Genomic DNA, 12,206 nt, shown 5'->3' with positions numbered 1-12,206 from the left:
TGGATGGGGAGAGTTGTAGGCGCAGTGGTTTAATAACTCACATTGACAAGCAAACCCTCGTGGCCACCATCTTCTCGCCTTCAACTTATTCCGAAGTCCGAATCTAGGGTTTAGGGTTTAGGGTTTAGGGTTTAGGGTTTTGGATTTAAGTGTCTGTATTAGAAGAGAGGGGTTGGGGTTAGTGGTTTGGGTGGCTTGTGTACAAATGAGTGTTTGGGTTCAAGGGTTTAGGGTTTACTCAGGAGAAGTACTCCAGCGTTTAGGGTTTAGGGTTTAGGGTTTAGGGTTAAGGGTTTAGGGTTTAGCGTTGGAGGTTGGAAAAGAGCACGCCAGGACCCCGGGCAGAGTCTAAGTGTTTGCAGTTGCTGCAGTGTTTGCTGCTGCAGTGTTTGCTGCTGCTGTATCTGCTGCTGCAGTGTTCGCTGCTGCTGTATCTGCTGCTGCAGCGTTTGCTGCTGCAGTGTTTGCTGCTGCAGTGTTTGCTGCTGCTGTGTCTGCTGCTGCAGTGTTTGCTGCTGCATCTGTTCCACGGCAGCTCCGCGCTTCATTTCCTGCTTGCCCCCCCTGCTGCGTGTGCTGCTGCTGCTGCTGCTGCTGCTGCCGCTGCTGCTGCTGCTGCTGCTGCTGCTGCTGCTGCCGCTGCTGCTGCTGCTGCTGCTGCTGCTGCTGCTGCAGTTTCGGTGTTTGCTGGAGTCTTTGACTCTGGCTGCGGAGAGCAGCAGCAGCAGCAGCGGGGCCTCGAGCTACCGGGGGTTTTCTTTGTTTACTTTCGTGGAGTTGGTTTCCAAAGAAAGGGGTTTGCTGCTGTTCATAGACGCTGCTGCGCGTTCTGTGCAGCTGCTGACTCCCCACAACTCGCTGCTTGCTGCTGATGCTGCAGCACTTTCCCAAACCCTAGACACATCTTTGCAAACAGCTCCAGACGCAGATGGAAGATTAATAGAGTCCAACTCTTTAGTTCGCGTTCTTTGCCAGGGTTGTCCGAGTCTTTCTTGCGTTTGCGGGGGTTCGGGGGCCCCTAATAGAGTCCAACTCTTTAGTTCGCGTTCTTTGCCAGGGTTGTCCGAGTCTTTCTTGCGTTTGCGGGGGTTCGGGGGCCCCTGGGGGGCCCCCACGGCCTCGAGGAACAGGCCCAGGTCCTCCACGTTTGGAAAGAAACTGTTTTCGTCCGTTTTAAAAACAAAACGGAAAATAGGGGAATTGTTGCAGTCAAAGCAGCAGCAGTTCGCGTGGCAGCAGCACAAAGTGTCTTCAGGGCCCCCAGGCCCCTGTGGGGGGCCCCCGGGGGCCCCCAGGGGGGCCCCCAGGGGGGCCCCCGCGGCGCGGGGGGCCCCGGGGGCCCCCGCGGGGGCCCCCGCGGCTTCCGACTCGGCAGAAAACAAGACCCTTTGGTTGGAAAACAAATTAAAGTTCAAAAAGGAAAACATAAAGGAGTTATTGCAAATGTTCGATCTGTGGATCGAGATGATGTGACGTGAGGGTTTACGCGAGGGTTTGAAACCCTTTTTTGTGGTTTGGAGTTCTCTTTTTTGTTCTTTTCTGCTTTTCTTTTTTGAATTCTTTCCGTCTTTGGCTTTTTTTCTTTTTCTTTTTTTCTTTGAATCTGGTTCCCTCTCTTTGTTATTTCTCTTGAGGGTTTTATTTATTTATTTATTTGTTTGTTTATTCACTTATTTATTTATTTTTATATTTGATTTATTTTTGATTCATTCATTTATGTATTCATTTGTTTATTTATTTTATTTGTTCATTTATGGATTTATTTATTTACTTGTTATTTATTTATTTATTTATTTATATATTTATTTTTTGTTTTATTTAGAACTGTTGTTTTGTCGCTAATTAATCAGCATTTTGGCTTTTTTGTTTTTCATTTAAATTGAAGAAATAAAGAAAATGAAAATAATAATAAATGAAAATAACAATAAATAAAAATAAATTTAAATTAAAAATTGCAATTAATTAAATATTTCTTTTTTTCATTTCAGGGTTTTACTCCAAACCAAATCTGAAGTCGTCAAGATCCCCAAAAGCGACGTCCAGGTCCTGGAAACCGGCAGAGACTACGCCCGTAAGGGTTTAGGGTTTAGGGTTTAGGGTTTAGGGTTTAGGGTTTAGGGTTTGGCCGGCGTCCCAGGCCCGCACCAGTCCGCCTCCCCCTTTGAAGAACCCCAACTTAAAAAACCAAAATAACATAATTAATTGATTAATTAATTAATTAATTAATTATATATTTATTTATTTATTTATTTATTATTTATTTATTTATTTGTTTATTTATTTATTTGCTGCTGCTGCTGCAGGCGCCGTGGGGGCCCTCGGGGACTCTTGGGTGGAGCCTTTGCGGGGGCCCCCCTGGGGGGGCCCCTTTGAAAAAGGGGACAAAAAAGGGGACAGTTTTCAAACCCTAACTCCTCTTTCAAGTGCCATTAATTCTTTGCCTCCTTTATCTCAACAAAGCCAGCCCGAAACCCCAAACCCTGTTGTCGACGCACTCATTGACGAAGACGCCGTGTCAGGCTCTAGGGTTTAGGGTTTAGGGTTTAGGGTTTGGGGTTTAGGGTTTAGGGTTTGGGGTTTGGGGTTTGGGGTTTGGGGTTTAGGGTTTGGGGGCTGGGCAGGGGCCGGAATTCTGGGGAGGCTGACAGCGCCAGGGCTTCCCGAGGAACCCCAGGAGCAGCTCCGAGGGTTTACGTCTAGGGTTTAGGGTTTAGGGTTTAGGGTTTAGGGTTTGCGGCGCAGGTCTTTGAGCGACTTGTCGGTGTCCTTAGGAAGCAGCTCCATGTCCATCTCTGGGGCCTACAGCAGCAGAGATAGGGGTTTAGGGTCTGTGGCTTCTGCTGCAGGAGGCAGCAGCAGCAGCAGCAGCAGCATGAGGCTTTCGAGTGCAGCAGCAGCAACAGCAGCAGCAGCAGCAGACCGACACGAGCTGCCGCCCTGGTGCCTCAAAGGCGTTCTTGTGAGGGTCATTCGAGGCCCTCACTACCCTAAACAGGTAAACAGCAGCAGCAGCAGCAGCAGCAGCAGCAGCAGCAGCAAAAGCGCCAGCAGCAGCGGCAACAGCAGCAGCAGCAGCAGCAGCAGCAGCAGCAGCAGCAGCAGCAGGCCCCTGCTGCTGCGGCCGATCTGCCGTTGGTTCGCTGTGTGGTAGGGCTCAGCTGCAGCTCCTCGAGCTTTAGGGTTTAGGGTTTAGGGTTTAGGGTTTACCAGGGTTTTCTACTGGCTCCTAGGGTTGGCAGGGCTTGCTAGGGTCTATTAGGGTTTAGGGTTTAGGGTTTAGGGTTTGGCTGCAGGGCGTGTTGGTATCAACGGACAGCCAGCGGGCTCGAGCTGTGATATCTTGTGGCGGAAATTTTTACACGACGGAAATAAAAGAAATAGAACCATTAGAAGTAACTCAGGAAAAGCAAACGGTATTTGCAATTATTTGTTTTTAAACCCTTTTAAACCCTTTTAAACCCTTTTAAACCCTTTTAAACCCTTTCTAAACCCTTCTAAACCCTCGTAAACCCTTCCAAACCCTCCGGAGCCTTCTAAACCCTTCTAAACCCTTCTGCGTTCTTTCGGTCTTTTTAAACGCTTTTAAACCCTCGTAAACCCTTTAAACCCTTCTAAACCCTTCTAAACCCTTTTAAACCCTTCTAAACCCTTCTAAACCCTCCTAAACCCTTCAAAGTCTTTTTGTGCCCTTTTAAACCCTTTTGAACCCTTCAAAATCCGTTAAACCCTTTTAAGCCATTCTAAACCCTTCTAAACCCTTCTAAACCCTTCCAAACCCTTCTAAACCCCTCTAAACCCTTCAAAACCCTTCTCCGCTTTAAACCCTTCTAAACCCTTTCAAACCCTTTTAAACCCTTCGAACTCATTTCTGGTCTTTTTTGTTTCTTTTTCTCTTTTTGTTTCTTTTGCCTTTTTACATCTTTCATTTTCTTTGACCATTTTAATCTTCTTTTATTTTTTATTTTCTTTTTATTTGCTTCTTCTTTATCTCTTTAGTATCCTTTCTCTCCTCCAGAAGCCCCCAAACCCCAAACCCTAAACCCTAAACCCTAAACCCTAAACCCTAAGGCGTTGCGACGCGCGGGCGTTTGGGGCTGCATGCGCTGGGGTGTCTGTACAGGCGGTGGTGACGAGGCTGGAAAGTGCTTTTTATTCTTCTTTTGTTTTTGTCACTTCTTTAAATTTGGAAAATAGTTTTTGTTCTTTTTTGTTGGATGGAAGGGAGTTTTCGTGCAACTCTCGAGACCTCAAACAGGCCCAAAAGATTTAAACTTTTATTTTTATTTCTTTATTTTCTTTTCAACTTTTATTCTGTTTTTTCTGCAACTTATTTTTCAATTCTTATTTCTTTTTTCTCTTCTTATTCAACTTTTGCTCAACTTTTATTTTCTTTTTCTTCAAGTTTTATTTTTTTCTTTTTCGACGTTTATTTGTTCAATTTTTATTCTTTACCATTTCTTTGTTTAATTTTCATTTTCTTTTTCTTCTTCTTTTTCAACTTTTGTTTCTTCAGTTTTTATTTTCTTTTTCTTTTTTCTGTTTTTACTCTCCCTGTTTTATTCCTTTTTTCTTTTGCAACTTTTCTTCGACTTTTCTGCGAAACTCTTTTTCATTATTTGGCGTTTTTCTTTTATTTCCAAAAAGACCCTTTTTGCCAACTTTGAAACTTTTCCTTTATTGCATTAAAAAACAAAAGAAGAAAAAAAAACAATTTATGTTTTGCATGCATGCAAAACAGCAAACCACTTTTCGGACTTTTCCCCAATGCTATCTTAATTTGTTTTTGTCTTTCTTTTTCCTTTTTGCATTTTATTCTATTTCTTTTCCATCTTTATTTCTTTTGTCTTTTCTCCTTTTATTTATCTTTATTTCATTTGTCATTTTTACTTTTTTCATTTTTCGCTTCAAAACTTTCAAAGTTTTGCCTAGCGTTTGAGGTGTACGTACACCCCAACGACGCATGCAGACAGGCGAGTGTAAAAGTGCGAAAAGAAAAAAAGTGGAATTAAAATTTCAAATAAATAATTCAAAACAAAAGATAGGTTGAAATTCGACAAAATGGAATTTCTAAATGCTTTTTTAAATGCAATTGAAGCAATTAAAGGACTATTTCAGCACTTGTAAATTAATTACATTTCAACTTTGCATTCATTTATAAAATATAATTTTATTTCAAATTGCCATTTATAAAATATAATTACATTTCAAATTTGCATTTATAAAAAATAATTATATTTTAAATTGCTTTATTTTAAACTCCAACAAATTCTCGAGCTGCTGCTTCAAAGCCGGGCCGCTTGAGCTGTACGTACACGAGGCTCTCGTGCAGCGCAGCAGCAGCAGCGCAGCTGCTGCTGCGCCGCTGCTGCTGCGCTGCTGCTGCTGCGCTGCTGCTGCTGCTGCTGTGCTGCTGCTGCTGATTTGACAGGTGGTTGCAGCTAGCTGCAGCTACGGAGTGGCAGCTAGCTGCCTACTGCCTGGCTACGTAGGCGCAACTGGGCGGCTAGCTAGCTAGCCATAGCTAGCTGGTTGGCTAGCTAGCTAGCTAGCTAGCCATAGCTGGCTAGTTGGCTGGCCATAGCTAGCTAGCTGGCTAGCCATAGCTAGCGAGCCACAAAACCATAGATAGTTAGCCACAACCGCCTAGCCATGGCGAGCTAGCCACAACCGTATGGCCGTAGCTAGCCGGCTAGCCAGCTAGTTGGCTAGCTAGCTGGCCGTAGCTAGCTGGCTAGCCAGCTAGTTGGCTAGCTAGCTGGCCATAGCTAGCTGGCTAGCTGTGGCTCTCTCCTTACCTACGCCTCTACTGAGTGTTTCATTTCTTATTTGTTGCTAGTGGCTGTTGCGCTAATAATATTAATTTAGGAAAATGAACTAATAATGGTTGAAAAGCAAACAAACAAATAAACAAATAAATGAATAAACATAAATGGCCCAGTTAGTCGAGAGCTGGCGTTTTAAATTTGGGGTGTACGTACACCTCAGAGCCTGGAGGTCGTGAAGACCGTCGCCGTTCGTTCGCTCACTTTGGAGTTCTTCTTTTAATTAATTTGAATAAAAAGTGAAATAAAACAATTAAATTAATTAAATTGGCCAATTAATTGTCTTTTAATTCGAAAAAGGAACTCTCCGCCCGCGATTTCAGCAGCAGGCTGAGGCAGCAGCGCAGCAGCAGCAGCAGCAGCAGCAGCAGCAGAGGGGCCCCCAGGGGGCCCCCTCTGCCGCAGCTGCTGCTGCGTGAGCTCTTTTTAGTTAGTTTTATGTTTCATTTTCCTTTTCTTTATTTGTTTATTCTTTAAAAGTAAAATAAGTCAAAAAGAGCTGACTCGTGTCAGGGTTTGGCCTGGCTTGGGGTGTATGTACACCAGCTGCCTATACACCCGAAACCCGCCGCCCAGTGAACCCCACAGAGGCCCTGCAGCAATGAAGCGCGCCCTTCCGTGGCTGCTGCTGCTGCTGTTTGCTGCAGCAGCAGCAACAGCTGCTGCTGCTGCTGCTGCTGCAGCCAGCCAACAAGGTGTACAGACACCTAAGCCTCAGAGCTGCCCCGCCTTCGCCTGGCTGCAGCAGGAACTTTCTTACTTCCAAGGGCCCCTTTCTGCTGCAGTAGACGAGCCAGCAGCAGCAGCAGCAGCAGACACAGCAGCGGCAGCAGCAGACACAGCAGCAGCAGCAGCAGACACAAAAGCAGCAGCAGCAGACACAAAAGCAGCAGCAGCAGACACAGCAGCAGCAGCAACAGACACAGCAGCAGCAGCAGACACAGCAGCAGCAGCAGACGCAGCAGCAGCAGCAGACCCCAACGCATCTGGCGTCTATGTGGAGCTCACAGAAGAGGCCCTCAATCTGGCCCTCGAGAAGCGGCCGTAAGACAAACCCTAAACCCTAAACCCTAAACCCTAAACCCTAATTGGGAGTAGCTGCTGTGCCCGTTCTAGAAGGCGTGAGCGCCTGGAAATTAAACAGCTAATCGCGCTTTATTTAATGACAATTAAAATAAATAAATAAATAAATAAATAAATAATAAATAAATAAATAAATAAATAAATAAATAAATAAATAAATAAATAAATAAATAAATAAATAAAGAGTTTTAATTAAAATTTGATTTTACTTTTCAACTTTCAATTTTCAGGACTGCGTTGGTGCTGCTGGGCGACTCGAGGTGTACAGACACCTCAGATGTCTTCGCCACTTTCTTCGGAGTTGCTCGAGCCTTCTTTCGGCTGTCTCAGCTGCAGCCGAGGGTTTTATTTGCCAAAGTCCCTAAACCCTAAACCCTAAACCCTAAACCCTAAACCCTAAGCCCTTGGTCTGCGCCCCAGGCTCCACAGGCTGCTGGCCGCGCGCAAACCCTAAACCCTTCGCACTTCACTCAGCAGCTGCCCCAACCCGGGGGCCGGGTCCAGGGTTTGCACTCTAGGGTTTAGGGTTTAGGGTTTAGGGTTTAGGGTTTAGGGTTTAGGGTTTGCGCAGGTCTTGCGGAAAGCCGAAGGGTCTGGCCAAAGGCGGGGGGTGCGCTACGGGGACAAAAACGCCTGTGAGATGTATCTGCGATATGAGCAGCACTTGCCAGCAGCAGCAGCAGCAGCAGCAGCAGCAGCAGCAGGAGACGGTCCAGCAGCAGCAGCAGCAGCAGAGCCAGCAGCAGCAGCAGCAGGGGAGCCAGCAGCAGCAGCAGCTGCGGAGCAGCCAGAGGGAGAATACATGACGCTTTTTCTCCCTGAAAACTCAACAGAGGAAGAAATCAAACTCCAAATCATCAAGTAAACCCTAAACCCTAAACCCTAAACCCTAAACCCTCGATTTAGGCCTATACGTCAGGGGCCACCTCTAGAGACGGCACACGCCTTTCCCCTACCCGCTGTTATCTCCTGGAACACTGTTTAGGGTTTAGGGTTTGGGAAAGAGAACGCAGACTCAAGGGTTAGGGTTTAGGGTTTAGGGTTTAGGGTTTAGGGTTTAGGGTTTATGTCCCTTCAGGCTTGCTTATCCCACCTCTCTGCGGGCCCCGAACAAAACCTTTTTGGATGAGCTCCTCTTCGAGTTTCCCCAGACGCTACTTCGCTTTTTCGAAAAACGTAGGGTTTAGGGTTTAGGGTTTAGGGTTTGGGGTTTAAATTCTGGCTCTAGGCTTCAGGACTTAGGGTTTAGGGTTTAGGGTTTTGCTTTCTCCAGCCGCGGCGGAGCTGTGCGCTTCAAGAAGGGCTGCCTTTCTTGTAATGGCGTTTAGAGTTTAGTGTTTAGGGTTTCGGCTTTAGGGTTTAGGGTTTAGGGTTTAGGGCTTCGGCTTTAGGGTTTAGGGTTTAGGGTTTAGGGTTTGCATGCTGCAGCTGCTGACATAAACCCTGTGCCTTCGGCGGTTTCTGTGGCTTCGACTCGGCTGCCGATTGTGGACGTTTATGACCCGACTTTGGCTGCGGCCTTCAATGTAAACCCTAAACCCTAAACCCTAAACCCTAAACCCTAAACCCTTGCTGCTGTTTCTGCAGCGAGCGCTCGCAGGCTGCACAGAGGTTTATGGACCCAAGGGATGCGGCACCTGCACACGGCGGTGCTCAAGGGTTTGAGTCGAGGGTTGAGGGTTTAGGGTTTAGGGTTTAGGGTTTAGGGTTTAGGGTTTAGGGTTTGTGCAGGTGGAGCCTCCCTGCCAGCTGTTGCTGAAGCCCAAGGGTTTCCGCAAAGAATTTTCTCTGAGTGAAGACAGAGAAGAACAAGTGAGCCTTTTTCCTCTTTTTCCCTCTTCTAGGGTTTAGGGTTTAGGGTTTAGGGTTTAGGGTTTAGGGTTTAGGGTTTAGGGTTTATGGTTTGTTTGGTGTTTAGGGTTTAGGGTTTAGTATTTAGAGTTTTAGAGTTTAGGGTTTAGGGTTTGGGGTTTAGGGTTTGGGGTTTTGGGCCGCAAAGGCATTCCTCTTTCCCAGCGCCATTCCGCGTCTTCACAGCACTTCGCTTGATTCATGAGGGTTTAGGGTTTCGGGATTAGGGTTTCGGGTTTAGGGTTTAGGGTTTAGGGTTTAGGGTTTAGGGTTTAGGGTTTGGGACTGTGCTTCAGCGCCGTTTGATCGAAGCCCTGGAAGAAGAGACGCCCGCCGTTGTCAGCTTAACCAGCCTCACGGCTGCCTCGGTGAGCAGCTAGGGTTTAGGGTTTAGGGTTTAGGGTTAAGGGTTTAGGGTTTAGGGTTTGGGGTTCAGGGTTTAGGGTTTGGGGTTCAGGGTTTAGAAGTCGAGCTATTCTGGGATGCCGCAGCCTGGGCGCCACAAAGTGTGGTTTGTGCATGGGAGGGGTTTTGCTTCAACTGTGAAGCCTCAAGGGTTTAGGGTTTAGGGTTTAGGGTTTAGGGTTTAGGGTTTAGGGTTTGATTGCGCAGATTTTTACTGAACTGCGTCCTGTCGTGTTCCTCTTTGGCGGCTCTGAGCCCGCTATTTCTGAGGACTTTGCGGTTCGTCATTCGGGTTTAGGGTTTAGGGTTTAGGGTTTAGGGTTTAGGGTTTAGAGTTTTGGGTTTGCGAGGGTTTAGGGCTTTGGCACAAAAAATTGCAGTGTACGTACACCTGAGATTAACTCTTCCGCCGCGCCTAGGGTTTAGGGTTTAGGGTTTAGGGTTTAGGGTTTAGGGTTTAGGGTTTAGGGTTTGTGGTGCAGTTCGCAGAGGCTGCTGCTGCCTTCGACAAATCAGTTTTGTTCTGCTCGGCTGTCATTCCTTCTACTTTGCAACTGCGCGCAATGAGCTACTTGGGAATTGAAGAAACTGCAAAACCCCAGGTTAGGGTTTAGGGTTTAGGGTTTAGGGTTTAGGGTTTAGGGTTTAGGGTTCAGGTATCGTTTTGTGCCGCTGCTCGCGCCTCCCAACGCCGCTTTTTAAACGCCCAACGAGCTAATGAACTATTTATCATTTATTTATTTATTTATTTATTTATTTATTTATTTATTTATTTATTTATTTTTATTATTTATTTATTTATTTATTTTTATTTATTTATTTATTTATTTATTTAGGTTGTAATTGTTCGCGCCATAGACGACCCAAAGAAGCTGACGAAATTTGTTTGCGGAAATGCCGAAAGCAAAAAGACAATTCTTGAGTGCCTCAGTAGGAGCCAACAAATAAATAAATTAATTAATTAATTAATTAATTAAAATAAATAAATTAAAATAAATAAATTAAAATAAATAAATTAAAATAAATAAATAATAATTAATTAAAATAAATTGCAAAAGGAAAAATGGACGAGAATAAGGGAACAAGTCCGGAGCTCGCCGCCCCGCTGCTTCTCTTTTGCCTCCCCTAAACCCTAAACCCTAGGCGGCCAAACCCTAAAAAAGGGTTTGCGGTGCGTGGGTTCCTTGTGCGCTGCAGCCAAGTTCAAAGAAGGAAAACTCAAACCCTACTACAAGTCCGCGAAACCCCCGAAAGTGCAAAAAGGGCCTGTCTACGTGAGCGAGGGTTTGAGAGGGTTTAGGGTTTGAGAGGACTTGGGGTTTGAGAGGGTTTAGGGTTTGAGAGGATTTGGGGTTTGAGAGGGTTTAGGGTTTGGGAGGGCCTAGGGTTTGGGGTTCAGGGTTTTGGGGTTTCAGCTCTTTGTATGGTTTGAATTTTGGAGGGGCTAGAGTTTGGGAGGGTTCGGGGTTTCTAAGGGTTTAGGGTTTAGGAGGGTTTAGGGTTTGGGGGGGCTTAGGGTCTACTAGGTGTACGTAAGGGTTTGGGGTTTATGAGGGTTTGCAGTTTGTTCTCTGTTCCTAGAATTCTAGGGTTTAGGGTTTAGGGTTTAGGGTTTCGATGCCCCAGTGTTTAGGGGGCCCTGGGCGTGCCCGGGTTAAGCGCTCAGGGTCTAGGGTTCAGGGCTTAGGGTTTAGGGTTTAGGGTTTAGGGTTTAGGGTTTAGGGTTTAGGGTTTGGGCCCGCAGGAGCTGGTGGCTTCGCGTTTCAAGTCGGTGGTTTTGGAATCCAACAAAGATGTTTTGCTGCTGATCTACAGTTCCTCTTGTCCCCACAGCGCCATCTTCATGCCAGTATTTGAAGAGGTTCCTAAACCCTAAACCCTAAACCCTAAACCCTAAGGCCCCAGGCCTAGTTGTGGCTAAACCCTAAACCCTCGGCAGCAGCGGCGGCGCCGCGGCCCCGGAAGGCCAGGAGAGACGCGGAGATGCTAAACCCTAGCCAAACCCTAAACCCTAGTCAAACCCTAAACCCTAGACAAACCCCAGCCAAACCCTAAACCCTAGCTGAGTCCTAAACCCTAGCCAAACCCTAAACTGCAGCCAAATTCTAAACCCTAATTGCCAAACCCTCCTCACCTGCTTATCGAAATTGTCAGCAAGTTGGCCCGTTACTCGCGAGGGTTTAGGGTTTAGGGTTTAGGGTTTAGGGTTTGGGGTTTGTGTTGCAGCTTGCCATGCGGCTCGCAAACGAGGAGTCGCTGCTGCTGGCGCGAGTGGAAGGAACAGAAAATGACATACCAGGTTTGACTGTTGCTGCTGCTGCTGCTGCTGCTGCTGCAGACTCAGCAGCAGCAGCAGACCCAGCAGCAGCAGCAGCAGCAGCAGCAGCAGCAGCAGCAGCAGCAGAAGGGGTGGCCATAGACCCTGACGTGGTCAGCAGCCACGGCTATCCCGTTGTAGTATTCTTTGGGAAGGCTCCGCCGAAGGCTCTAAACCCTAGCGAAACCCTAAACCCTAGCGAAACCCTAAACCCTAGCGAAACCCTAAACCCTAGCGAAACCCTAAACCCTAGCGAAACCCTAAACCCTAAAGTGCCCATTGTCTACACGGGGCCTCGAAATGTAAACTCTCTTTTTCAGTTTGTAGTTTCCCAAACAACGCTGCAGCCCCACGAGGACTTGTGAGCCAAACCCTAAACCCTAAACCCTAAACCCTAAACCCTAAAAAGCCGTTTTCGCGTTTTTTGTTGAAATGTACAAGTAGACATTTCTTATCTCGAATTGCCTGAGGGTTTAGGGTTTAGGGTTTAGGGTTTTGGAACTTTCCACTGAATAAATAAAAAGTAAAAACAAAAATGTCTTTTTCAAACTCTCATTGTTTGCTGCCGCAATGGCCGCAAAACAGGGAGACGGCCCGTAGCTGCTGCTGCTGCTGCTGCAGCTTTTTGTGCTGCTGCTGCTGCTGCAGCTTTTTGTGCTGCTGCTGCTGCTGCAGCAACAGCAGCAGCGTATGTTCGTGCCGCTACTGCTTTTTTTGCGGGGCAGCAG

General features: G+C 46.6%; 3 protein-coding genes across 3 annotated transcripts; 2 read left to right on the top strand and 1 right to left on the bottom strand.

Moving 5' to 3' along the window:
- Positions 1-348: 348 nt before the first annotated feature.
- Positions 349-904, bottom strand: ENH_00047710 (hypothetical protein; the record flags this gene model as incomplete). Its single annotated transcript, XM_013581114.1, has 2 exons — positions 349-706; positions 894-904. 2 exons carry the CDS (start codon positions 902-904, stop codon positions 349-351), a joined length of 369 nt encoding a protein of 122 aa, XP_013436568.1.
- Positions 905-1,443: 539 nt separating this feature from the next.
- Positions 1,444-3,336, top strand: ENH_00047700 (supt5h protein, putative; the record flags this gene model as incomplete). The annotated part of the gene is made up of 5 exons (XM_013581113.1): positions 1,444-1,469; positions 1,989-2,071; positions 2,622-2,688; positions 2,743-3,147; positions 3,294-3,336. The coding sequence occupies 5 exons, from the start codon at positions 1,444-1,446 to the stop codon at positions 3,334-3,336; spliced, it is 624 nt and encodes a 207-aa protein (XP_013436567.1).
- Positions 3,337-6,423: 3,087 nt separating this feature from the next.
- ENH_00047690 (thioredoxin domain-containing protein, putative) lies at positions 6,424-11,037 on the top strand (the record flags this gene model as incomplete). Its single annotated transcript, XM_013581112.1, has 12 exons — positions 6,424-6,866; positions 7,136-7,262; positions 7,477-7,766; positions 7,984-8,081; positions 8,334-8,431; positions 8,637-8,717; positions 9,053-9,124; positions 9,369-9,440; positions 9,644-9,763; positions 9,998-10,091; positions 10,359-10,435; positions 10,906-11,037. 12 exons carry the CDS (start codon positions 6,424-6,426, stop codon positions 11,035-11,037), a joined length of 1,704 nt encoding a protein of 567 aa, XP_013436566.1.
- Positions 11,038-12,206: the final 1,169 nt, after the last annotated feature.

Source organism: Eimeria necatrix, genomic scaffold, assembly GCF_000499385.1.
Source record: "Eimeria necatrix Houghton genomic scaffold, Enh_scaff368, whole genome shotgun sequence".
Taxonomy (NCBI): domain Eukaryota; phylum Apicomplexa; class Conoidasida; order Eucoccidiorida; family Eimeriidae; genus Eimeria; species Eimeria necatrix.
The sequence above is the reverse complement of the archived record's forward strand: the minus strand, read 5'-3'. Positions and strand labels throughout refer to the sequence as shown.